The sequence below is a fragment of the Sinohyriopsis cumingii genome, chromosome 6 (genome assembly GCF_028554795.1).
Source record: "Sinohyriopsis cumingii isolate HCF-2022 chromosome 6, ASM2855479v2, whole genome shotgun sequence".
In the NCBI taxonomy this organism is placed as follows: domain Eukaryota; kingdom Metazoa; phylum Mollusca; class Bivalvia; order Unionida; family Unionidae; genus Sinohyriopsis; species Sinohyriopsis cumingii.
In genome coordinates this window covers 164,688,169-164,715,615 of record NC_142966.1, presented here as the reverse complement: position 1 = coordinate 164,715,615, position 27,447 = coordinate 164,688,169, and the positions used below count along the sequence as shown (strand labels likewise).

Below are 27,447 nucleotides of genomic sequence, written 5' to 3'. Positions count from 1 at the left end.
CAATTGGCCAAAGTCTTTGATCAAGGGGTTCTGGCTTTTCTACTTTCGACTACTGAGCATGAATCAAAAACAGGTGCACAGCTAGTGATCTTACCTTTTCACTATTATGCAATGCATAGCGGTCGATTTCTCAGCTTAAGACCTGGTTAAGGCGTTTAGCAGTGGCGCTTATAGCCAAAGGAAATTCTATCCCTTCGACATATAGCTACACACTCCTGGTATTTAGACGGCGGTTGGTGTCATTTTCTGCCGGGAAAATAGCTGAAGTATAATGCACCTGATGTTTGTCCCAATGCACAACAAATCGTGGCGGATTGCACTATGGAGTTGAAATGTATTTCGGGTCTCAAAATTGCCGGTACTACGACAAACCAATATCCAACGCCTCGAATAGTACGAAATACCATCCCGACCCCTCAATCATTTACTCTTCGATGCACCGCAGTAGTTGGCGTTAGCTTCGGCAACTAGCTGATCAACGTCATCAATGCGGATCGGAACGATGCCACTGATTGTTGACAATCTCGTAAATATTGCATCACACCGACGTAACTATGACCCTTCTCATTTTATTTTTTTACTGAAACATACAGTACCCTGTTATAAACGAATACCAACATACATCATACCTCCAATAACAGCGCTCATAGAATGTCGTCTCGACCGTAACGCCGGTCAAACCTTCGTCACCTTATGTCAAGCGCAAGTACTTAACCTAATATCATTGCCAGGCATATACTAAGTCTCATGAAACCCATTACAACATTCTTGAGAGGACGGTCTGCAGTTCAAACTCCCAGTTTTGGCCCACCTTTAATATACAATCCAATGAGATAAATGCTTTTGATAACATGATACAGAGGCTGACTGGAGCAAGTCAACAATATAAATTCCCCTGGAAGGGAGAATATGGCAAGCTAATTGGAATCTAGGTCAAGAATGATCCTTAAGTTCCACTGAGTGATTTACGCCTCTCAAAACCATTGGTGGAAAACGTTGATATGCTAAGAAGTCTCGTTTGAATTTAACCCAGTATCAGTGAGGGTTTTGGCGCACCCACCTTGGAGCACGTGAAGGTGTAGCCACAGACGTTCTATTGAACATATACTACTTTTTCTACATCACTTTTTATTTGCGGTCACGTTGGAGTCCGCGTGTGTGTCCGTCGGGATGATCCTATGTCCATCATCTCCATCATATATCGAGTTTATACACTTAAATTGACCAAATCAGCAGTAAATAATTGTACTTATATAAAAATACTAAAAGTATGTAGAGACAAAAAGGAGCCTTATAAAATGGTAGCAATGTGAATTTCTTGAAAGAATTGTTAGGAATGATACACACATTCGTTTGGAACTTGAAATAATCGAGTCTCATCTCAACAACCGTTTTATGAATTGACTAATTTGACACTTTTGTCACCACTGTTTTGTAGCTCAAATAGTCATCTAAAAATTATCTTAATATTTTAAGTAGTAAACGATATACTTTGCTTTTGATAGAGGGAAATGTATTTTCCAAATGAACACAATTATTGCAGAATTATATTTTGCAGTCTTTCCCTGTAAAATCCTGACAAAGCTACAATGAACTATCGTGCGTTACATATGTTGTTAAACAAAGACAATATGACTTTCAAAATGTACCACTTGATATTGAGTCATTATGAGATTCTAATCGTTGTAAAAGTTTAGCAATCAATCCATCTAAACAAAGTTCCTTCATATTTAGAATTAAAGACCTTAATCGGCCTTTCTGCTATTATTAAAAAATCTCTTTTTTAAGAATGCAACGATACCTTTTACGGAAATTGTACAACAATGTGTGGTCACTGCAGATTCCCAGCTATTTGTGACAAAATCAACGGCTTCTGTCCATCCGGTTTATGTTCCGAGGGATGGCATGGAAACAAATGTCATACAGGTAGGACAATATCAGTTGACACAGCATCATATATTCATCAGTGATCATTTTTATGTAGTCCTAGTCTCTGCTAATACGCCTAGACCGATGTATGTGATAATTGAGCAACTTTCTAATAGAATGGTGGAGATTGCACAACCCTATATAAGTGATTCGCACGCATACATTTATGCAAGGAGTTACCAAGTGTACATTTAGTAACTTCTGCTGAAAGAATACTTTAATAACCCGGATAATAGCCTGCTTGCCTATGAATTTTAAGTAACTCGAGCCATAAGCATTTCTCTCTGTCTCATTCATTAATCTCAATTTAGCAGGGTTTTTTACAATGTTTTCGATACAATGAAATCTTCACTGAGATATTAAAAAAATAAAGAGACACTAATTGAAAGTATTGAAAGTGTTGAGCTGAAAGCTTACTTAACATATTAGTAAATAATCAGCATTCACACGCTACCAATAGTATAAGGCCTTCAGAGAACATTTATATTGGTACTCGCCGCTCAGTGTGTGTTGCGGCATAATTTCCACGTATGCATGGTCCATCGCCCTCTCGTCAATCGCCCTCGTTGTATCCGGCATCTCAGAATGGACGTTGTCTAAATTTGTGACGATCACTTACTTCAGCACCCAATATAACATGCTACCCAGCAAATGGCCCACAACTTGCATCTGTATATTTTCCCAAAGATATGAGTGTTAATTAATGTTTTTACCATAGAGAGGTTTATAAATAATTATTTCTGTATAATATGTTTCTTTGAATGTAAATTTTTAAAGACATGAAAAGGAATATGATAAAACAGTATTAAGCTGCACAATACTAAACTAGTTTAATTAATGGTATGTTTATATTGTACGTTTTGGCACAAAATAACACAGAAGCTGTAACTTCGTATGCAGATATTATAGAGGGTGGTTTTCAAGACAAAAGGATTGGCTAAACGTGAACATTTACATTTATTGTTTCGTGTTTCTCGCCTTTCACACATCAATAACCTTAATATCAGAAAACATGATATCAACACTAGATATCGAAATATAAATGAAAACTAGAAAAAGTATTTGCAGATATAGTCTTTTCTTATGCACCGTTTTCTTCTAAAATCGCACAAAACGATATCAATACAGTTGTCAACAGTAGACACGTTTGTCTTGTACAATCGAGAAAATTTAAATTAAAATGAAAGACCACTTTAAACACTGACAAAATAATGGATATACAAGATCAACGAATCAAACATTATATATATATATATATATATATATATATATATATATATATATATATATATATATATATATATATATATATATATATATATATATATATATATATATATATATATATATATATATAACAGAACCTTTCGAGACCAAAACCTTGGTAATTGTGGTTTCAGCGCTTTGAATACTTACGTCACGCGTCTGGACCTAGTGAAAAAGAGGACGAAATTCAAGTAAATATCTTGATTTATTCCATGAGAGTGAGGCTGATGATATTTGTCTTCGTTCAACCTGACAACCTGACAGGGGAAGATCAAAAGAAGTGGAAGCCCGTGACATAGATCCGTGCGATATTTCATTCCAAAGAAGAATGTTATTTTTGAAAGGGCAAAAATAAAAAATAAAAAAAACAGGAAGAGGGAGAAACAGTGGATAGTTTTGTTACAGCTATCTATGTGATAGCAGATAATTGTAATTTCCTGCCAATACATGATGAAATGATCAGAGATGGATTTGTAGTTGGACTGCGAGATTTAAAACTGTAGGAATATTTACAGTTAGATGAACATCTAACTCTCGAGTCTGAGTTAGAAAATCTCGACAAAATATGGCTGTGAAAAAGCAGCGTTCAACTATACGAGCAACTAGAGAACGAATGACTGAAATGGATGCAGTAAAATCGTTTTCACTGAAATATGGGAAGCAGAAACATAAAATCTAAATGTTCAATAGAATAATTGCAGCAGAAAAAAGGATGCATGAAAAGTGAAAACAAAGTTAATCATTCTCCGGACCAAATTCCAGAAAAAGAAGCGGAATGCCACAATTGTTTGAAATGGAGATATTATGCAAAATGCTGTCTGTCAAAATCAACGGTTCGCACAATATAATGGAGAAAAGAACTTGGATTTCAAGGGAATATTAGCACAAAGAAGGGTCAGCTATGGATAACGCGTGTGAGATTACACAACACTTCACTTTTATTCAAGATTGACACTGGTGCTGATGTGACTATAATTCCTGAGAGGGATTTGCGAAATATCGCTGACCAAAAACTATCAAAGTCTGGTCGAAAAGTGTATGGACCTGAAAATTTGGAACGTAAAGTTCTGAGATAATTGATATGTGGACCTGAATCAAACAATGTGTTCAGTGTACAAGACATATTTGTTGAAAAGAGACTGATTCAGGCACTCTTGGGCAGGCTCACGATTCAGGTTCTCAATATTAATGAACAGATAAACATATCCTAGATAAATGCTTCATATAGAAAGTCACAAAATGCAAGAAAAATTCACGATAAATCTAGAAATTTAGATGAGGATTATTGCGATAAATTCCCAAATTTGTTTAACAGTCTTGGGAAAAAATGGTTCTATAACATAACACTGGACAAAAATGCCAAACCTTATGTCTTATCTACCCCAAGAAAGGTTATTATCCTTTTATTGAGCAAAGTTCAAAAGAAGTTGGTTAGAATGGAGAAAATGGGCGTCATTTCAAAAGTAGATGTGTCCACAGAGGGGTGCGCAACAACGGTTGTCGTTCCGAAACCGAACGATACGGTAAGAATTGGTGTGGATCTAACTAAACTGAATGAAACAATTATAAGAGAGAACCAACCACTATCATCAGTTGAAGAATCATTTGCAAAACTAGAACTGCAAAGATTTTAACCAAACTTGATGCAAGCTCAGACTTTTGGCATAAAAACCTGTCAGAAGATTCACGAATCCTTACAACACTTATTACTCCTTTTGGTAGGTTTTATTGTAATCGCCTTCCATTCGGAATCAGTTCCGCGTTGGAATTGTTTCAGAAAAGGATGTCAGAAACTCTGGAGTGACATGGCGGAACAGTCAGTTATTAGGACGACGTTCTTGTTTTTGGGGAAATGTAAAAGGCTGGCGTCACATTAAACGCTTAAAAGTGTAAATTTTCTACACCATCTATTAGGTTTCTTGAGCATGTTGACGGAAATGGTTGCCAACCCAATCCGGAAAAAGTCAACGCTATATCTGAAATGGAAACATCGAAATTCGTAACAGACATACGACTATTCCTCGGTATGGCAAATCATTTTGGCAAACTTAGTCCAAATTGGGCAGAAAAATCAAAACCATTACGTGAGCTTTTCAAAGGTAAAAAAGCGGACATGAGATCCAGATCAACAACTAGCTCTTAGAGATATCGAGAAAGTAATTATGTTTTCAAAACTTTTAGTATATTATGACCCAAACAGAGAAGTAGCTGTATCTGCAGATTCATCTTCGTTTGGACAAGGTACTGTGCTAAAGCAGAAGCACGGTAGCACTCTGAGGGAGGTTGCATTCGTATCGCGAAGTATGTCCGAAACTGAGTAACGCTATGCTCAAATAGAAAAGAGGCCATTGCAATTACTTGGGTATGTGAACGACTCAGTAGCTATTTAATTGGGTCACAATTCAAACTTGAAACTGATCATAAGCCATTAGTAACACTAATGAATACAAAAGTCTTCGGAGATTTACCCCCTAGAATTCAACGCTTTAGAATGCGTTTGATGAGATTCAAGTTTTGTATAGTTCTTGTTGCTGACAAAAATATATTGACTTCTGATTTTCAATGCAGAGCACCTTTAAGTTATAACTCTGAGAGTGACAATGAATTTCAATCTGAAACTAACGCCTATGTTGATTTCGTAGTTAGTAATTTGCCCGTATCACATACTTGATTCGAACAAATAAAGTCTGAATATCGAAACGATTCGATTTGCAAATAAATTGTACAATTTAGTGAAAAGGGCTTTCCAGAGAAAACCGCTATTGAAGGAAAATTTCATTCGTACTGGGAAGATAGAGGTTAAATTACAATTTAAAAATTGTCTTTTAATGAAAGGTACACGACTGGTCGTACAATAATCACTTCAAAAAGAAACCATGGATAGAAGTTACAATGGTCACCATAGCATAGTTCAAAGCCGTTAATGGGTCATAACGTCAGTTTTGTGGAAAGAACTAAGTACCCAGCTAGAACATTTGGTAAGGTCTTGCCAAATTTGCATCGAAAAATCAAGAGATCAAGCTAAACCAATGATAATAAATGAATTTCCAAGTCGACCTTGACAAAGAGTCGCTTCAGACTTGTTTGAACTGAATCGTCAAACATATCTCTCGGTGACTGATTATTTTTCACGATTCATCGAAATAGCGAAATTACATGGCACAGGTTCAAAAGCAATTGTCAATCACCTCAACTCAAGCTTTGCGCGACACGGTGTACCAGAAGTGTTAGTTTCAGATAATGGTCCGCAATACACATCCGCAATACTCAAAGAATTAGTAACACATTACGGATTCAGGCATATTACTAGTAGTCCACAATATCCACAGAGCAATGGTCTCGCCAAAATAACTGTTCAAACACCTAACAGAATGCTTAAATAGCAAACGATCCTTCATAGCTCTTTTGACATATCGCGCAACACCATTAGATAATGAGTACAGCCATGCCGAATTATTGATGGGAAGAAAATTACAAACTACTTTGCCAATGGCACCCAAAAAAAACGTACAACCGGAATGGCCAGATTTAATGAGACTGAAGAAATCGGAAAACTATCAAAGGCAAATTCAAAAGAGAAATTATGATCGTCGACATCTCGCCCGAAATATAAGAAACTTCAGGTAGGTAATAAAGTATCGATTAAAGATAATTTTTTCAAGCATTGTTCAATTTGAGGCATATACACCTCGTTCATACTTGTTAGTAACTGAGGAGGGAGAGATACGGCGTAATATAAGAAATTAACTTCCCATGCCTACCACACTATTGGAGCCACTAAGAGTGATTACTTCACACCATGAAACTTTGTCTGGCTCAGATGAAAGCAGTCCAGTGCCAACCAGTCCACACTTTCGGGACGATTGTCAAAACCACACGAGAGATTGAACTTGTAAAAACATGAAGCTTATAAATGTGGTCATCAGATCACGTTTCCTTTTAATGTTAATTTCTCAGGATACTTACTAGTTAGCTTTGAAATCTCACTTGACAGTAAAAGTGATCATATATCCCAAACTGGACTAGAGCTGATACACACCATCAGCTGCATTATGTTCTGCATTCACTATGGTTTATGTTCGATTGGAAAAATACTTTCAGGGCAGTCTTTACTCCCCTTCCCAACTGTACTTATGTATTGTATTTAATAAATAGTATAGAACTCCTTCTGCAGTTATTCTTCAATAACAAATATTATATATATATATATATATATATATATATATATATATATATATATATATATATATATATATATATATATATATATATATACAAGAGTGGAATGTAAATTGTACTAAGGTGATACATAATAAGTGATGAAAAATATAATTTCATGACCGTACTGACTCTTAAGATATATTATGATTGTAAAGCTCTAATTCTAACATATTTGTAACTTAATTTCACATCAAATATAACAGCTGACGAAATAGTGCATGTGTGTCTGTCCAAGATGTGTCATTCCCTAACCCCAGCCATTTTCTCACATGCACACATCAAACTGCATAACAACTGTCAACTCCCAAAAGAGTTTTGATAATTCAGGGTGACAAACATTTTTTTTATCCACCAAATAATCAAGTATATGTATTAAAAATGTTCAAGCTTCATGGCGTCATTCAGGCATGACCATTAAGTGATATTAACATGGTTTAAGAATGGCTGAGTGTTAATCTTCTTGGGACGAATCCAGATGCCTTTTGTGTCTTTTCTGTATGTGATGTGGTAGAGAGTGTTCAATAGATCAATGGCCTAACAAAGGGATAGCGGAAAACACAAAATCTTGGAATCGTAAACATTATGCTACAGTGAACTAGTTTTATATGATTAATTCATTCTTCTTAAGATAAATCCATATGCCAGCGATAAGTACGTGAAAATGATTCAAAATTCAATGGGTTATTAACTGGCATGTTGGATATAAGAAACGGTATTTAAATATTAATATAATGTCACATTGACTTGGTTTCGTTCAGTTGACTTTACCGGTTTCAATCCACATACAAATGTTCATTAATGTTGGTGAAATGAGACCCAAGATAACAAACAAGGAAATAAATCGGTTAAGCGTGAAAATTGATCAAAATGTTTTGCATTTTGGTATGGCTGATTAACTTGATATGAATCCATATGCCAATTTTCCATACTTTAGCCAACATTAGATCATATTGAATATGATTATTTTATAAGAAACGAACGTTTCTCTGAAAGTGTAAACATGTGAAGGCGTGAATTAAACATGTTAAACGCTATATTTCCTTCTAACGTCTTTTGGGAGTGGACAATTCTCTGCGTGTGAAACAAGATAGAAAAGAAAGAATCGGGAGCGCAAGAAATATAGCACTGTTAAATTTCAACGACTACTTCCCTAGTGACAAAATAATGTATCGTTAATTGAACATATACGTTTAGCTTTGTTTCGATTCAGGTTACATGGTTTTATAGAAACTGTCTCACAAATTTGGACACTCGCATCAAACGATCGGATAATCTGAAACATGATAAATATATAATTAATTGCAGTTCATATAAATAAAGTATATATCAGTCTTGCTTGCATCGACGGTTGCTAAATTGAATGATAATTGGAACGAATGTTGCCCAGTCGTGAACAAATGTTCTAAATGGTAATCGTCAAATACAACATTTTCGATAAACGCATATGAAAAAACAGCAAATATATTTAACTCATAAAAAAGACAATGTACAGACAGCGGCTATTTTGTTTACAAACGTTATTATAAAATCCACTTATCGGCAGTCTATATTTACATATACTTTGCTAATTTGAGATGTCAATACAAGTGTCAGGATGAGATTTCCCTTTTTAAGTGTTATGTAATGACGGCTTATAGCCGTATACAGTTAAGCGGGTAGTAGAGAAACATATTTTCCTCATTATCAGACGGAAATTGTACTTTATAAGATACTGTAGTTATTATTTCCTAACAAATCGGTAGGTGATTATTCTGACGTCTTTGAGTGATCAAATGGCGCAGTTTTATGCAAAATCCTTCAGAATGACGTATTCCCGAATTATGAATGTTTTCGGAGTTCAAGGTACTGATTCACATCTTTTTGTTTATTCGGTGCATGACTTTCCATAATAATAAAAAGTCATAGCTGATGTTTTAATTAAATGAATAAAGAACTGAATAATTGTTTCCCTTAATAGGGTTCTTGGAGTAAGTTGTTACTATTATAAATGATAGTTGGAGAACGCGTCATATTCAGCAAGAATGGTGTATTCAACACCAACCCTACATGGAAAGTATATAAGAAATTGAGGATTCTTGGTGTAGCATTTGCTAATTATAGTTTATATTCACCCCGTTTATAGTGTACGCATGAACTATATTGTTTGGTAAATGTTTAGCATAGTGTAACTGCATTGGTCAGCAACTATATAACGATGAAACTGTTGAAATATCTTGCCTCTGGTCACTCTGGGACCATATCGATGTCATTCCTTTACTCCTGACATTATGAGGACAAAGCTTTGTTATGGTCGGAGCAGGAAGGCAGTAATAGACATGAAATTTTATCTCTTCAGGTGAAAGCCACCCACGAATTGCTTATGATTAGCAATCTTACGGATAAACCTTCGAGCAAGTGAAGTAGAAGTTTACGTTGCCTCAGGTGTGAGTGAGGGTACTAATCGAGCACATCTCTTTAAACCAACCGCGTCAATAACCTCAGCATGTCTGGATTCTAGAGCAAACACTTCGACGGAATTGGGACTCAAAATATCTAATGAAATATTACCCTGGTTCTGTCTTTATTAATATGTAAGTGAATTGGGTATAGATGATCTCCAAGGCAAACCATATCAATGGAAGTAACAAATATACATAACACCATATCAGATATAATTGATCAAAGCAACTAAGGAACTCATTCTGTGCACTCGGGTCATGATTTGAGAACGCTCCATTCACGTGGAGGACTCAGATACAAAGAAACAAATTAGGCCATCTATTAAGTTTTGCTATGATAAACAAGTTTGGGCAGAAACAATTCAGGTCAACTTGCAGAATATCCAAAAAGGTTATTATGTGTCTAACCATGTGTACTCACAATGTATTTAAATTTTGGTTTCGAATGTAAATCTGGGTTTCGCAACATTCACCTTCTGCATTATTTGACAGGTGACCACGAAAACCAGAACGGAATACAGTATACCACGTACTCACAACGAAACCAAGATCTTAGCATGGCATCAATGCAGAAAAGAAAATGTGCGTCAGAACTTCATTTAATATTACGAATGGAGAATCGCTGCATATTCAACGCTTAAAATTAACCTGAAGAAAGAAAAATAAACGAAAACTGTTCTATAACCGTAGAGCTCTGAATCATAAATTGTAAAAAGATCAAGAAGACGCAGGATCAAAGTGTTGCTAGCAAAAGTCCAACAATGAAAGCCTTAGACGAAAGATTTTAAAAATGAAAAAATAAAATGGGTCGCTTAAAATGAAAATAGATGGATCCGTCAACAATGTCAGCTTTTAGCGATAGCGGAGAAAGAATAAACGCAAATCATGAGTCGGTAGCCCATATACTGTGATCCGACAATCATAACAAAAACTCGAATTTGCTGAACCTGTCTGCCAGTGTAAAGCCTATAATGTGTGTGTGTGTATGTGTGTATGTGTGTGATTTGGCTTTTTAACTAGCTTTAACAATTTTTCAGTCATATCGCTACGATGTTTGCAGTGTGGCAGGTTATAGTGATGTCTAGAACTGGGGCATCATGTAGCATGATGTCCCACCCAGTCACATTATCCTAACACCAGGCCGACCAGTCCTAACACTAACCTCTTTATACTGAGCGCCAAGCGAGGCAGCTGTAAGTACCATTTTTGTAAGTCTTTGGTATGACTCAGCCGGGGATCGAACCCACGACCTCCCGCATCCGAGGCGGACGCTCTAGCCACTAGGCCACAGGAGCGGTCAAAGCCTTTAATATCGATATGGAGAAATAAAAGCCAACGGAAAACGGAAAACACACAGGGTATGTCTGAAATTTAGTATTTTCTATGATAGACGCCGTACAAATTAAAAACAATGCAGTGTTGTCCATATATCTGAAAACAGTCAGATGAATGCAGCCAACGAGATACTGATTTGGAATTATGTATTGAAGTTGGAACATTATACAACTCAGAACATGCATATAACACCTTTGTTAATTAACCATTTCCCCACTTGAGAAAACCCGATGGGAGTACTGATGCGAATATGGGGCATGAATGTAAAGCTCTTGTACACACAGGCACTGACGTCATCGTGATTGTCGAGAAAATGTATCATTTCGTCTCTGTTTATATTTTTTACTTGATCTATAAATAGATATATGACTCTGTTTGGAAGTACTGGCTTCTTAGACAAATCAAGGAATTTAGCAATATGAAGCTGGTATTGCATCATACCTGATATGAATTGCATCATGTAATTCCTAGCAGTCATGGACAATGCAATCATAACTAAGCTTATGTCACTGCTGAACAAATTACCCTGTACTCTCTTATTTGTCAGTGTTAGATTTTGCGAAATGACACATTTCTGTTTAGCAAGTAGGAGCAGAGATGCCTCGTGCTTGTGTGAATAATGCAGATAACTTCTTCTATGTGTGTGGTCAAGTGACTTTTGCATCACAAAAGCGCAGTATAACCACTATGGTTAAGAAAGTGAATCACCTTTACTGTGGCAGCACAATTGGAGATCAGGACAATAAGTGGCCCCCACACATACGCTGTAACACTTGTGCAACAAATCATCGACAGTGGTTGAAGAAGAAAATGGAATATATGCCTTTTCCAATGCCAGTGATTTAGAGAGAGCCAATATATCATATCAGCAATTGTTAATTCTTCATGGTGCCTAGAAAAAGTAAACTGTGCATTATCCAAACCCCACAGAAGAGGACTGCCGGTTACTGATGCACCAGAATCACCCTCTCTTACCTCAGAGAATGAAGAAGAAGAAGATGAAACTTCTACTTATGAACTATCAATGGCACATGACGCTTACTTTCTCCCATTCTCCCTATCTGAACCACTCCTCAAAACACAAGGTGAACTGAATGACATTGTCATAGATTCTGAACAATCTAAGAGTAAAGCAGATCTATTGGGCTCCATACTACAGTAGTGCAATCTTCTGGCACATGATGTTGGGGTTTCTGTGTTACGTGACCGTCGAAAGGATCTTGTACCAATCTTATTCATGGAAGGTGATCCTGAAGCCTGCAACAGCATCGATGATGTGATGGCAGCCCTCAACATAGTCCATGATCCAGACAAGAAGAGACTGTTCGTTGATTCATAGAAGATGACGCTTAAATATGTGGGGATTTGTTTGGCATAATGGCAATATTTTGCCATCAATTCCATTTGGTCATGCAGTCTATATGAATGAAACCTATGAAAACATGAAAAAACGTTTAAGGTGCATAACCTATGACCCACATCGATGGCAGGTTTGTGGAGATTTAAAGGTTCTTGCTCTCTTGCTTGGTCTGCAGACTGCGTACACAATGTTCTACTATTTTGTCTGCGAATGGAATAGTCGTGCTTGATATTCCCACTACATCAAGATATATTGGCCACTCCGACAGCCATTGGAACCTGGGAGGAAAGGTCTTCAGCATCCTCCACTTGTTGAATCAAGGATGATTTCGTTACCACCCTTTCACATCAAGTTAAGGGAAGCAAAGATTAAAGAAGGTGTCTTTGCTTTTTCTCACATTCGTGAACTTCGAGATGATTTATTTGACCATGTACTCCGTGGTAAGGAAGAGACGGCATGGAAAGCCTTCCAGTTAGTGGTAACAAATTTGTTCGTAAACAACAAGGCAGACAACTAGAGTTAGTTGGTGGGAAACCTCATCAAGTCATACAAAAGCATTTTTGGCAACATGTCACTAAATATACATTTGTGGCAATCTCATCTAGTTTTTTTTCTCCCACCGAACTGCAGGACAGTGAACGACGAGCACGGCGATCGATTTAACTATCACATTGCAACAATGGAGAAACGCTATCAAGGCAAATGGAGCCATCAATGCTAGCAGACTATTGCTGAACAGTGACAAGAGATGCTCAATCTAATGAGTACAAAAGACAAGCCAAGAAGAGCAGAGTAGACACTGGATAGGTACTAAACTATATACTGATATATACAAAATTATTTTTTGCCTTTTGTTTCATAATACATTTTATTTAGATAATCATTTTGCTATTTTTTTAAAGTGTTACATAAACTGGAGAGGTGACATATTATCATGTAAAGCAAACATAAACACGAAAATACCTAGGTTTGCAAATTATGATTAAAACTGTACTATTTACACAACATATATAGACGTAAATTGTTACAACTTAAATATCGTGAAAACAGTATCAAACAAGTTTCTTTAATTGTCATATCTGAATTTAGCACATCAAAATCTATAATAAATAGCACATTTTAACTCTAAAGCAGACGCCTTCTAAAACATTGCAGACCAGTGTTATGTGCTTGAAATTTACACCACACACTGTGGAAGAAAATTAAATTATTATGTGAAACCAAGAATAGCATGAGTATTATTTAAGAGGAGTATAAGATTTACAGTACCTGACAAGATTTGACATCACTTCTCATCAAGCAAAAAGAGGCTTTTTTAGGAACGATATTGATCAAGCAACCCATGAAGCAGAGGATATAGAACCTGCCGGGACTAACACGGTTTGCCTACTGCAGAGGAGTACTACCCATACATTTGTCAAAGAAGCGAAACTCTTTTTTAAAAACGAGGTTGGAGAACATAATAATTCGCTCATTGGTTGTCTCCATGAGCATTTAGACTACGACTAATAAGAAGAACAAATAACCCAGTTCGATGCCTGAAGATAGCAGAATAATAAATGATAAGACAATAACATTTGATACATGCTAAGCTATTTTCACGCTCGATTTTTATAGTGAAAATGGCAAATGGCAGTCTTGAACAGCATAAAATAAATCTTCAAAACAATGCTTGCTTTATGTTAATACAAGATGCACTTCGGTTAGTTAACGAGGCAATGTACATTCCAGCGATTCATAGGGCTGGTATTAAGAGGATTGCAAGAAAACTGTTCATAGTTGATACATATGATATTACCATCTTCAGATCAAATTAATATGCACAATAAGGTTTTGAGATTCACTGTTTAAGGAAGAGAATCACAAGGATGCATATGCTTTATCCTATAACAAAAAAACTATGATGATACCCAATTCCCACGAGGAGCTATGTGCGCCTTGTGATAATTGTCACATGCTGAAAAATGAATAGAAAATGTGTTCGACAAGGGCAAAAAGATTGTTTTAACAGACGATGTTAGACCTAGAAGCACACCCGTTGATGTATGCATCCGAATAACCATATTAAGTTAGACATTAACAAACAACGAAAGAGCTGATTAGTTGTTCATAATAAAATGTAGCTACTAACAAGACTTTTGTATTCACACAATTTGTGCAGTTGGAAGTATTGCATTATGGATAAATATTGCACAATCCTTATACTGTAATGTTATTCGGAGGCAAATTGTATATAGACGATTATTGTAAATCTACCGCGAATTCGATTACCCTTGGAAACGACAGTATGATATATGTCATTTCAAGAAGATGCAAACAAAGTTAGACTACTGGTATGATCTGGTTCTCTCAAAGCCAGGGAAAGAAAACAATGGCTGAGGCTTATCAAGATCATATTAGTGACATTTAGGTACAATAAAGACACATCAGGAGCAAGCATCAAGCGATCAGTATCTAATATCGTTTTAGTGTTTGTATCATTTAGTAAATGGGGTATCACGGCAGAGCTGAGAATACTAGTGAAGGATCCGTTGGGAGAAGTGGTTGAGAAACAATCCGTGGGTTCGGCTAACGATATCAATATCCTGAAATCCTAGGAAATGAAACATAAAGTCCGAGTAAGTATGTTCATGGGAAGCTAACTCCAATTGGTATCGAAGTCCAGGTTGATGATCCCCCCCCCCATGCTATTACATTAGCTACGAGATGGGATGGAAATGTAGAAGAAGGAGGCAGTTTGGTAAAATTAACAAAGAGACAACTCCATGTTCATGTACCAGTGGGTTGAAATGTACTAGGATGTTCCAAGAAGATCCACACTCGATGGTTTTGAGATGTGTGGATATCCATCAAAGGGCGGGATTTTCCCACAGTTTTCCAACTTCAACCATGCCAGATCATCCCTTTGGCTGCTCTTGAAAGTGGGATTAAGCAACATCTGAAACTAGACAACATATCCTGCAAGCTTACAGGTCATTCAACCTCAAAATGCCACTGATCCTGTAAGTAGCCAATTGGTTTTTTATTTCATCATGCAAAGTTCAATGACTCAGAGGTAAATGCAGCTACACACGAATATCAGCCATTGAGCAGCAGGGAGGGCAAACAGACCTAGGGTTTCCGACAAAGAATAAATCTTCCACAGAAAACATTCCCGTAGAAGAGTTCTATTTACCGAATAAAGGCTTCCTGGGGAATCTTACCCGTTATTGAACTCCGTTCCATGAACGAGTCCTTAGTTTGAAGATTTAGCTGGAAAAAAATACTCTACGTGAATTTTAATTTTTTTTTTTGATTTTGTATATACGACCGACCTTAGGTAGGTGCCCACCCTGCTGCTATATCAGCATTAAAATATTTTATCTAGGCCTTCTCGATAGCTTGATCTGGGGTCAGATAAATTTACTGTTACAAATCCATATGGAGTAGATTGAGCTCGTGAGAAAAAGTTTCTGAATTTATTTATATACATATCACCACCGCACCAAGTCTGATGAATATTTCTAAGTGTATGAGCATCAACACCGTTAAAAACAACTAAAACATTACAGTTGTCTCTGATTACTTTAGGTATCTGAGTATACCTCTGAGTTACATAAATGACATCTGTATTTTTATGTCGACCGCGGGAGAATATTCTGGCTGGATTAGTTTGTTTATCTAACATTACGTCATCGTAGACTACTAAATTATTAACTGATTGATCTAGATCATCAACTAAACGAGCCTCCTCAATGTCTGTTATGAAATAAATAATACCATTACCGTCATTTAGCAACGCTGCGTTGTCATTAAACTCTCTTAGTACCTGATAACAACGTTGATCATCTACAGATGTTGCAATTAAATATAATTTGTCCCACTTCAACCATCTCATTATCAAATTCAATAATAATTAAGTTTTTTCCACTCCCTGATGGACCAATTATTATCATTCTAATTGAATTAGGTAACGCTGCGTGGTGTTTAACAGGAACAGATTTTTTGTAGCTGAAAAATCAATTACATTCATGATATAATTATATTATGGATTTATATTGTGTTAAGTGTAAAACACGTACACCAACGGTAGAGCTAACTACAGTTGTTACTCGCAATAACATATCAGCCGTTACCGGTAAATGTGCAAAATGCAATACAAAAAAGTTTATATTCACCTCATCAACTAAAAAAAAGAATCCACGAAGGTGATATCACCTCAAAGTTATCATCGTTACCAGGATTCCCCTGGGCTAAATACTCCGGAGAAAAACACCTACCAGGATACAGTTACTGTGGACCAGGTACCAGACTCAATATCAGATTAAATAATCAGGATCAACCTAATTCAGGTGAGGAACCGATTAATGCAATTGATCAGGCATGTCTAGCTCATGATATAGCATATCGAAGTAAAGATATTCAACAGCAACATCTTGCTGATATAAATTTAATTCACGCAATAAATTCTATAAAAAAGAAATCTATCAGGGAGAGACTGGATTTGTGGTTAATTAAAAACGCAATGAAGGGTAAATTAGTCTTCGGTGCTGGTAATTAATATGGAAGCGATTTATTATTCTCCAGCTGAATTTTGGCGGGGCAAACCAGCTATCAAAAAACTTGCAAAAGCTGCTCGAGTAAAGCCATCAACAGCTGCTGCTTGGTTATCTAAACAGGCTATATGGCAAATTTATCTACCACCACCAAAACGAATTGAATACGCGCATTTTGATGTTAGTGTACCAAATGAGGTTCATCAGGCTGATATAATGTTTTTACCACACGATACTGTTGATGGTAAAATCTATAAATATGTACTAACTGTATTAGATATCGCTAGCAGATACAACGAATCTGAGCCAATAACTAAGAAAACAGCTGCTGAGGTAGCTGATGCATTTGAAAGAATATATCAACGAGGACCACTAACATGGCCAATTTTACTTCAGGTTGATCCCGGACGAGAATTTTTTGGTGCGGTTATATCATTAATGAAACAAAAAAATACAAAAATAAGACTTGATAAGGTTAATATTCATAATGACCAGGCAATTGTTGAAAGATTCAACAAAACACTAGCTGAACGACTTTTTTGGTTATCAGTATGCAATGGAATTTATTCAGAATAAGAGATCTAATGACTGGGTAGTTAGGCTACCCGGTGTTATTTCTGCGATAAATAATGAAACAACAAGAGCTATATCAATGAAACCGGCAATTGCCATACAGAAAGATTTTATACCGAAAAGGCGACGCGATTTTTCAGCTCGACCTGTTCTTGGTAGTGTTATCGTTAGATATCTATATAAACCAGGTGAGGCTGAGGGTGGCAGAAAAAGAGCAACAGATCCTATTTGGAGCACAACAACACATAAGATAGTATCAGTGACGAGATCATCAGGTAGACCAGCAATTTATATACTCGATTCATTAGCGCCTCAGCAAGGTTTTACTCGGGAAGAATTACAGGTAATACCAGCTGATACTCAATTACCACCTCAGTCACTTAGATAATCAACTCCGCGTCGGTTACACTCTAGACACGTCAGAGTAACATTATCGCGATTGTGACCTAAATTATTATTTATTCTATCCACGGTAAACTGTCTGGAATCATTTTTTTTTTTTTTTTGATAACTCCACGTCATTATACAGTTACAACCGGCACAGTGATTTTTTTGTTTCTCTTTCAGCGATAAAATGAATTCGACATCTAAATCAAATTCATGATTATTTTTTTATTGGTCTGTTTATAACTAATCAATTTTTTTTTAATCACGTACTCGTCAAGTTCATCGTTAATAATTTTTTTATCTAAAACAATTCTTCCTAGTTGATTTATTTTTCTGACTCTAGATACAGCTAAATACAATAGATTAGACCATTCTATGTAGTCATCTACAATCCAGAGACGAATATCGGTTATGGTTAGTCCCTGTGAAGAATGGATCGTCATAGCATATCCTAACGTCCAAGGAGATTTTTCTGCACTCAGCATATCACTAGCGAAATCGATATCAACAGTGACAATATCATTCAATACAAGATTTTGTTTCTCTTGCCCTGGTACATCAACATCAATATTCTGCAGTCTGGTATCAGCTGATCTGTAACAATAGCGGCACAGGTATCAACGGAAACTTTTCTTGATGTAACTTAAATAGTTTCTGCTGAAGTACCTCAAGTATTTTTTCTGCTAGCTACAATTAAGTCACTTGGATTCCACGTTGATAAGAAATCTTCCATTGATGTTTTTGGTATTATTTCTCGCATCACACTACACTGAGTTTTATTTGACTGTAATCGAATTAATCTTTTGAATTCGCTTAATCTGCCATCAAGAGATCTGTATTCGGTGTTGACCTCCTCATAGTAAACAAAATTCTTCAGCCACTCGTGGGGTGATTCTCCATCACTAGGATTAGGTTGGCCGTGGTCTCAACACATAATTATTGCAGTATTTTTTTGTTAATAACCAATCCAGAAACATCTTTAACGTTTTAACGAATACAGTGCAGATCTCATCCCATATAATTACTCTGTTCACGTATTTTTCTCCCATCCGAGATGGATTCCATGTACCACCATTATACTCGAAAAAGCTGTCATACGTGCATGAGTTAACACCACGTTGTCTCATTTCTCTCGCTAGTCTGTGTGTCGCTGTCAGCACAATTACATCAGAATTCTTAAATGATTCTATAGTTCTAGTCGTTTTGCCCGATCCACCTGGTCCATTCACGTAAACCGTTTTATATCTCGATGTAGGATCATAAACTGATGGTGTTATTGATATTTCTGGTACACTATCTGAATAATATTTATCCTCAGCAGGTACATCAGCGTTTTCACAGTACCATAAAATGTTTTCGTCTTTTACTCGCCATGTACCCCACGATCCATCACCGGTTAATTTTTCTAACTCCGGTAGATGCTTCTCATCGGTATAAAATGAATCAGTAGCTACTCTAACAGCGTCATCGGGGAATTTACTCATCATCGATAATAAATTTATACTCGCGTACGCCAACATCGATGATCTTAAATGAGTATACTGTGGTGACTCTCCTTCGAGATAACTAACTACAGTACCTAATTTTGTTCCGTTTGATAAATAAATACTTTCTCTGTTACAAAATATACCTCTTTCAGCGGTATCAGCGATTATAAAATCTAATTCGGCCTCGTCCATAATTAATCTGCGGTGATGTCGCTGATGATCGCACGCTCCGCCCTGAGTAAACTTTCCGATTATTTTTCTACCTAAATCTTTCGCGTCGTCATGCTCAGTTGGTAGCCAAACTTCAGTTTGTTTCTTATATGATATGATAACCTCACTGACCGTCAACGACGTTAACATCGCAGAATCTAGCATATATCTCAATAAAACTATTGGAACCCATCGCAGTTCTGAAAAATGTTTACCAAACCAAACGTAACAGATCTTATGTAAACCATCATTAAACTTAAACGATATGACACGAGCAAATCCTGTCAGGGGAAAATCTGGCAGAGGGCCATTAATAGATACTCTGGTCATCTCGTCGCAGGGATGGCCAAATTGATTAAAATATTTACTGCACTCGCCTAATCCCCAAAAAATACCAGGATAACACGCTATCATATCAAATGAAATCATCTTGATAAAATTATATTCAGTATTCCACAGTCCACCATGACCGTATTTGATGCAACTCTGTTGTATATCTTTAAGAAATTCACGTCGAGTTGGCTTCCGCGAGTTTTGCTTTCTCGCTGCGTGGGCAACAACAGATGGAATCGTAAAACAATTGACTAGTGAATCCTTATTCGCAGAGTATTTTTCTGCAATTTTTATCATAGAATTATGTAAAATTTCACTTCTATATGAATCTCCATTAGACCGTACGAACTGATCGTATTTCTGATCACTAGAGAAAAACCACACGGATACCGGATCAGATTTACTTATTTCATGAATAAAATCGAATATGTATCCGCTGTAAAATTTAACAATACGCTCTCGAGGGAAAATATTTACTGCACTACTCCATGCATGATAATTATGATCAATTATTTCGATAGGAGATCCTCTGGATTTATACGCAGATGAGTATAAAATCTCACCTGATATAGTTTTTGCTGTAATAGGAAATTTTAATTTTACTGATAACGCGGCGACGTCACTTACTGATGCTCCATCGGCAACTGACTCAGCCCAGGTATTTATTTTTTCTCGCCGTAGATCTGTGAAACCGTTCCCGCGTTTTGCGTTTTTGAAGTGTTCTAGTACTCGCTCAGCTACGCAGTTTATTTTCGCCGACATTTCAATCTTAGCGAGATTCTCAACAGTGGGGTTATTTAATTTATATATGCCATAAACAACAGCTGTGACGGGATAAACTCGTACATAGTATGGCTTCTCTATTCCTGTTAGTAATCCGGGTTTAGAGTTTTTACTTACTGTTGCAGATTTTTTCCACTGATTATAGGATCACGTTTGTCTCGAGTAATCCACACGTCATTTTCATTATATACAATGAATTTTATTCTGAGTATACATTTATTATCACCGAGTAAGTCAATTATCTTTTTAGCTCGTGTATCATTCATGGTATTATCAATATCGTTTGTTCTCCACGTGGACCACACATGAGCTGCCCCATCGTCGTAAAATTCCTCCTTAGCGCGATTTGTCTAAGGAACATCATACTCAATATCATCAAGGTCGAATATCTTCATTATATTTTAGACCAATGTTTAATAAATAAAATGAATCAATGCAAGTGGTTGATGATCGGATCGTTAAATTGCTGTAACAAATCGTGCAGAAAAGAATACTGCGGAATACATTTAGCTTATATTAAGCGAGGTGGAGTTGGACCAACAAGATGCATCAGATATGATGTTGGAGTACGAGGGAAAATACGTATTTGTTTAGACTGTGGTGGAAAAAAATACAGAAAACTAAAACGGTATTACAATAAAAAAATCACAAGATAGTGATCTCGCTATTAAATGCGAGGAGGATTACTTGAATAGATTTTCAGACAAACTTCAATTTAGACAAATGGATATTGTATACTGAATCCTCTATTCAAGAAGCATCCTATCTATGATAACTATGAAGCATCATGTAATGGAACAGTTAGAAATGTCAAAACAAAGAAATCTGTTGGTAATATTAATAAATTTGGTTATCTCAGATTTTATACCGGAGGTTATTCAAGAAAACACTATTTTAACCACAGATTTATTTACGAATGTTTTCGTGGACCAATAAAAATCGATCTGGTAATTGACCATATTGATGGAAATCCACTTAATAATTATATTGATAATCTTCAGGCTATTTCTCAAGGTGAAAACCTACAGAAGGGCGATACAGGTGAAAGAAGAATCTCCAGAGCAGTCAAATCTGTTAATATGGAGACCAACGAAGAATTATATTTTCAATCAATGTATTCAGCTGGTAAATATTTTGGCATTAATCGAGCTTCAATACGATTGGTTGCAGAGGGTATATATAAATCAACCTTTTCATACAAGTTTGGAGTGTGGATCAAATTCAGTTATTTTCCCCTGATATTAGACATTTAGAATTAAGTTAATATAAATAATGAACCAAGAAAATCTGACGATATAATCAAATCCACTGAGATGTTGAAGATCAAAAAGATTCCATTGTCAGATGAATTAGATGCTGATAAAATTACCATGGATTTTGAAACACACGCACAGAACAAACTGGAGGGTAGATATACTTTATCGTCCGAATACAGATTTATCAAAAAGATACAATCTGCGATGTACAAATCACTTATTAACATCGATGACACGCAGATATCAGATTTTACTCCATTAGCTCGTACTGTTGAGAAGATTAGATCAGCGCTGTCTGACGAGTATAAGTCTAAAAAAATGATTGATACTCGTGCGAGGCAGCTGAGAAAACTAATGGAGTGTTAGTGAAATCACTTAGCAGAAAATAAAACATAAAATAAAATTATTTTTTTTTGTTTTTTTTTCTTTTTGTTATCAGTGACAAGATTAAGATTTTATCAGAAGATTTATATTCAGAGTCTCACCACGTATATCTAGTAAATTCCCAGACTGATCAGTTAGTGAGAAATTTACTTGCGACAATAAATTATTATGACACCGAAGATAAATAGGATTAATCGTCTCCTGTATAATTAAGCATCCTGGTGATTCTTTTGGTGAAAAAGAATATAAAACAAACCCTTGCTTAGCCTGATTTGACACAGACGCGCTGTAGCTGTTATCGATGATATCACAATTAAGATTAACCGCGACAACGTTAGTTATATTTACTACATTAGGTGATAGATGCCGTCCGGTACCATCTGGTGCGTTGTCGCGCTTAAGAATAGATGATGGTGGTAATCTTTTTCTCCATGCAGCGTGTAATTTAGGAAACATTTCATCAATGGTATCAGTGAGAGACTTGTTTAACTCCTATGCGTTATAGCCGGGTATTTTATAATTTTTTAATGTTTCTTCAGTCAGCGAAGACGCGGTTAAAAAATTTCGTTTATAATTTGTTTTATTACCAATTATTGACTGAATTAATAATCGGTGAAATTTTTCTGAGGTAGATATTAAATAATTCATTGTTTCAACGAATTTAATAATTTCATTACATGAAATTGATACATCAGAAATACACTCATTGAAATGTCGTTTCAAATTATCTAATTCATTGTGATATTTTTTACTGTGTTCATTAAACATTCTAGTAATATCATCAATTGAAAAGAATCCAGAAGAATCATCTTCGATATCAGTTGATATATTAAATCCCCATGACTCTGTTCTTGTACCAGATTCACTAATACTTGTTTGGTACGCAAATCTATAAGGATGTTTAGCTTTATCCATTATATCATCAAAAACAATTAATGTTGAAGCTCGTTTATCTGTGTTAAAATTCTCTCTCTTATGTTCTGGTGGTACCGGCGGTGCTGGCGGCGCAACCTCAGGCCAACCTAGTACAGTTCCTATTGAACTCGCGTATATATCCACGCTGTAATTTAAACTCATTTCAATACTTGAGGTCAGTGTTGGCTCGTGTACCGATATTTTCATTCAGGGATCCTCTCCGGTTATATTTTTTATTCTTCATGTCAGCTCGTCACTGATCTGATCGATTTCATAACTACCTGTTGGTAATCCAACTACTGTCCAATCTGGTGTTCCATCAGGTTTATTTTTATTAGCAAAAACAAGCGACTTATTCAACTGTAGGTTTTCATATGATTTAGATCTGATATTTCGCCAGCTGTAATATACTCTTAACTGCGCTAGTGCTATTTCACTAATAGAAATGGGTGTTGTAAAAATAATACTGAATTTAGGTTTAGTCGAGCTCGCCGATATCATTGTTGTTTTTTGTGGTACTGTGTTCGTCGCTATCTCTTGCAGAAACTCTGTCATTATTTATACTGACGTCTTTAATCGTTTGATTATAAATTTTAGTCATCAGCGAGAACTCAGCATCAGACACAATACCGTCATTGAGACTCTCTGATAGCATCGAATATAATTTTGAATACACCGCAGTCGCTGTGTTTAATTTATCTTTGTATTCGGTTAATTTTGCGCTAGTACATGAGGATATTTTTTTGTTATTATACCGAACACACCAGACAGCGCAGTAGTCACAGAAACAACGATAGTTATCGCTACCGGCGCTATCATCGTTAACGCAGACAGTATTATTCCGGTACCAAGAACAACGGCCGATACAGAGTAAACGGTAACATCAATTACGACTAACCTGCGCTGGTATTTTTTTATTTTTATTTGATAAATATCAATTATATTTTTAGAGACTCCTGCCACGCACGAGCCTGATTGTATCTGTATTCTGCCGCGCTCGTTTTATATTAATTAGGATGTTTTAAATATAAACTCCAACACGTATGAGTAGGTTGCTGCAAATAAAACATTATGACTTGGCTGTAGTTCAAATAATACTTCAATATCTTTTTGTAATTCAACTGTTACCGGGTGAGGCGATTCAATTGATAATCCAGCTATAATTACTCTAAATTTCATTGGACTAATTACTGATAATCTGTATATGCCAGTAACAGCTGGAGTATATTTTATTGCATTATCTGTTCTTGTCCACGTTGCAGATGTAGATGATGATACCACACGAACTACATCATCAAGCAATTTTTTAATTTCTGCGAGCTTTATACTAACTACAGGTGGTTTTCCAAAAAATTCAATAGTTACTTTGTTTAGTTCTAAAGTATTTCTTCTAAAAGTTGTAAAAGCTGAGAGTGTATTTAGGTGTTGATCATATTCTTCACGTAAAATACCTAATTTTAAATTTACATCGTCGACGTATGTTTTTGTTGCAGCATCCTCACCTGCTGTTGGATCTACCAGTGAAGATATTTTATTTTTACCCATGTTAAGTTCTCCTAACATTGTATCACCTGTGATTTTTACACGATTGTTAATTTTTGCATTAACATCGCGAATTTCTCCATCGTATAATGATATATCGATTTTTTGACGCACTAAATTATTTATAATTCCAATATCTTCATTGGCCTTTTTGATAGCATCATCATTTTTTTAGTATCCGCTTTAACAGTATTAAAATCACCTACGTGAGTACTGTATTTAGTCTCGATTGATTATGTCACCTATCTTAACGTTGCTGGTCTTTAGTTTTCCGTGTTGATCCTGAAAAACAGCAACCTCATCAGGTCCTACTCCTGCTATCGATAAAAGATTGTTTATGTAATCCTTTGTTACATACTTAGATAAATCAACATCAACAGATTTTTTGTTCATGCGTGATATCAGATATCTGCCGTAAATATCAACCACTATTTATATCTGACTGATCTAATTTACCTGACGTGTACTCGTGGACTGTTTTATGATAGGGTTTGTTAGATTTAGATATCGCATCGAGTATATTAATGGCCTCATCACCGCAGATCGGAGGATCAGTTAGTGTTTGTGTTGGTAACGTAGAATACCATGCTAGTATATTTAATTGAGATATATAATTAAGAAACTCACGAGGAGGAGCTAACCCGTATGAGTCAACGTAGATAATTTCATGCGGATTTATCGCGTAAGCAACCCAATGAGTACCTGGTCCGGTGTTGTTATGGCGATTTATAATTCCTCTTTCATATTTATTTGGACGAGCTGGTCATTGATCTCTTATAAATACACCTCTGAAAAATTTTATTTTTTGTTTTTTAGCGGCGTTAATCAGATCTAAATTCGACATCGGTGTTGCCGTGGAGGTCTTGCTAATCGGAGGCCTCCTCCGTATGGGTATCTTCTAAGATACACTCCTCGACCTTTTTTTTTTTTTTTTTGCCGTATCGTCCGCCGACTACCGTATTTAACGCTAATCCTCCTAGTGTTCCAGCAGCGCCCAACGCAGCGGCTTTTGCCAGAGCTGATGCAGCCGCGGCGGCTAACGCGTGTAACGCGGCGGCTTTTGCTGCGAGTAGCGCTGGTATCGCAGCTAATAGCGGGAAAAATCCGCCTGTTTTAACCATATCTTTAATAGCACCGGCAGATAAATTAACTTGTATTCCTGTGTACCTGACTTAGCTTTATCGAAACGTGCTAGCTGCGTTTTAGTTAAAGATATTTTATTTGGTCCACCCTGAATCTGATTATTTTTCAACGTTAATTTTGTCCCGCAGGTTTTTGTTGTATTCGATTGTAATTTTTTTATCTGACCCAGAGTCAGAGTAACACTGACGTGTTCGTATGGCATTTTTTATAAATAAACTGATTGATTTAAATTACATTTTATCAACTGGGGTGTCAACTATTCTCATGCGGCCACTAATGCCCTCGAGAAGCATAGTCCTGTCGCTGAGTATAACAGCAACCGCTCTATAAATAATATTGAATGAATTACCTATTCTGGCCTTAAAATGTATATCAACAACAGACTGTTTCATCAGATCAAGATGTTCCAGTGAAAAGTAATAGATAGGATAGAAATTTTTAAAATCTAACTGAGATATCTGCAATCCGGTATCAATATTTTGATCTCGTCCTAAATAACTCCATAACCTGTGACAGCAGCGTGCTATTGAGTTATTTTCAAAATCCAAATGAATATCCTCAGATGGTTCTTGGTGCCCATTTATTCTCAGTGATACCTCGCTGACTCCAATATCATCAAATGTCTTATGACTTCTAGTTTGAACACCTAACCGATCAGTATTTTGAAGAGCAACAAAGATATGTCTGGGTGCAGAAATACCCTGCTGTGACGCTATATGCCAAGTAAAATTACCTCTGACATTAGTAGGAGAAGAAACATCAGTAACAGTTGTTAACCAAGATATCACTGATTTACCACCCTGGTCCATAAAAGAAATTAATTTATCTTCTTCGAGTAGTGATGGAGTCATTGATGGCATCCACAGTGTTAGTTTTCTTAATATTACTTTACCATCATTGCCATCACCTCTTTGTCTCCAGAGAGCATCGTTACTTTCAGGTTTTCGATAAAGGACACTAGTGTGTTTAGCTCAAAAAATAACTTTTCTAAAATCTCTACAAAATCCAAAAATATGCGCTAATGGAATCACACACGAAAATCTTCTCTCATCATCTGATAACATATTTTTACGTGTAGCAAACCCGAGGTTATAACTGGCATTATAAGTTATAATCATATCCTCGAGGTTAGGATAAAGAGCAGCAGGAGGACCAGCACGATCTAGTGGCTGTCTTATAATAAATTGCTCATGATCAGCCTCATCATAATTATCTTTTGCAAACATCATGCTGGGACCGGCTGATCTGATAAAATCATCTGAGTATCTTGCTAGGCCAATAATTGTTGTGGCAACATCAACGTTATCATTAATTGACTCAATTTCTTTTCCATCAACCATGTAAACGGCG

General features: G+C 36.2%; 1 protein-coding gene across 3 annotated transcripts in view; it reads left to right on the top strand.

Moving 5' to 3' along the window:
* LOC149798459 (uncharacterized) overlaps positions 1-27,447 on the top strand; it is a 134,147-nt gene that overhangs the window by 70,230 nt on the left and 36,470 nt on the right. For 2 of the 3 annotated variants that reach the window (XM_089963650.1, XM_089963652.1), the window contains exon 10: positions 1,789-1,926. The exons of the other annotated variant lie outside the window; for it this stretch is intronic. In XM_089963650.1, coding sequence (XP_089819776.1) covers positions 1,789-1,926 — 138 coding nt within the window. The remainder of the gene's footprint in view (positions 1-1,788; positions 1,927-27,447) is intronic. 3 annotated transcript variants of the gene reach the window in all.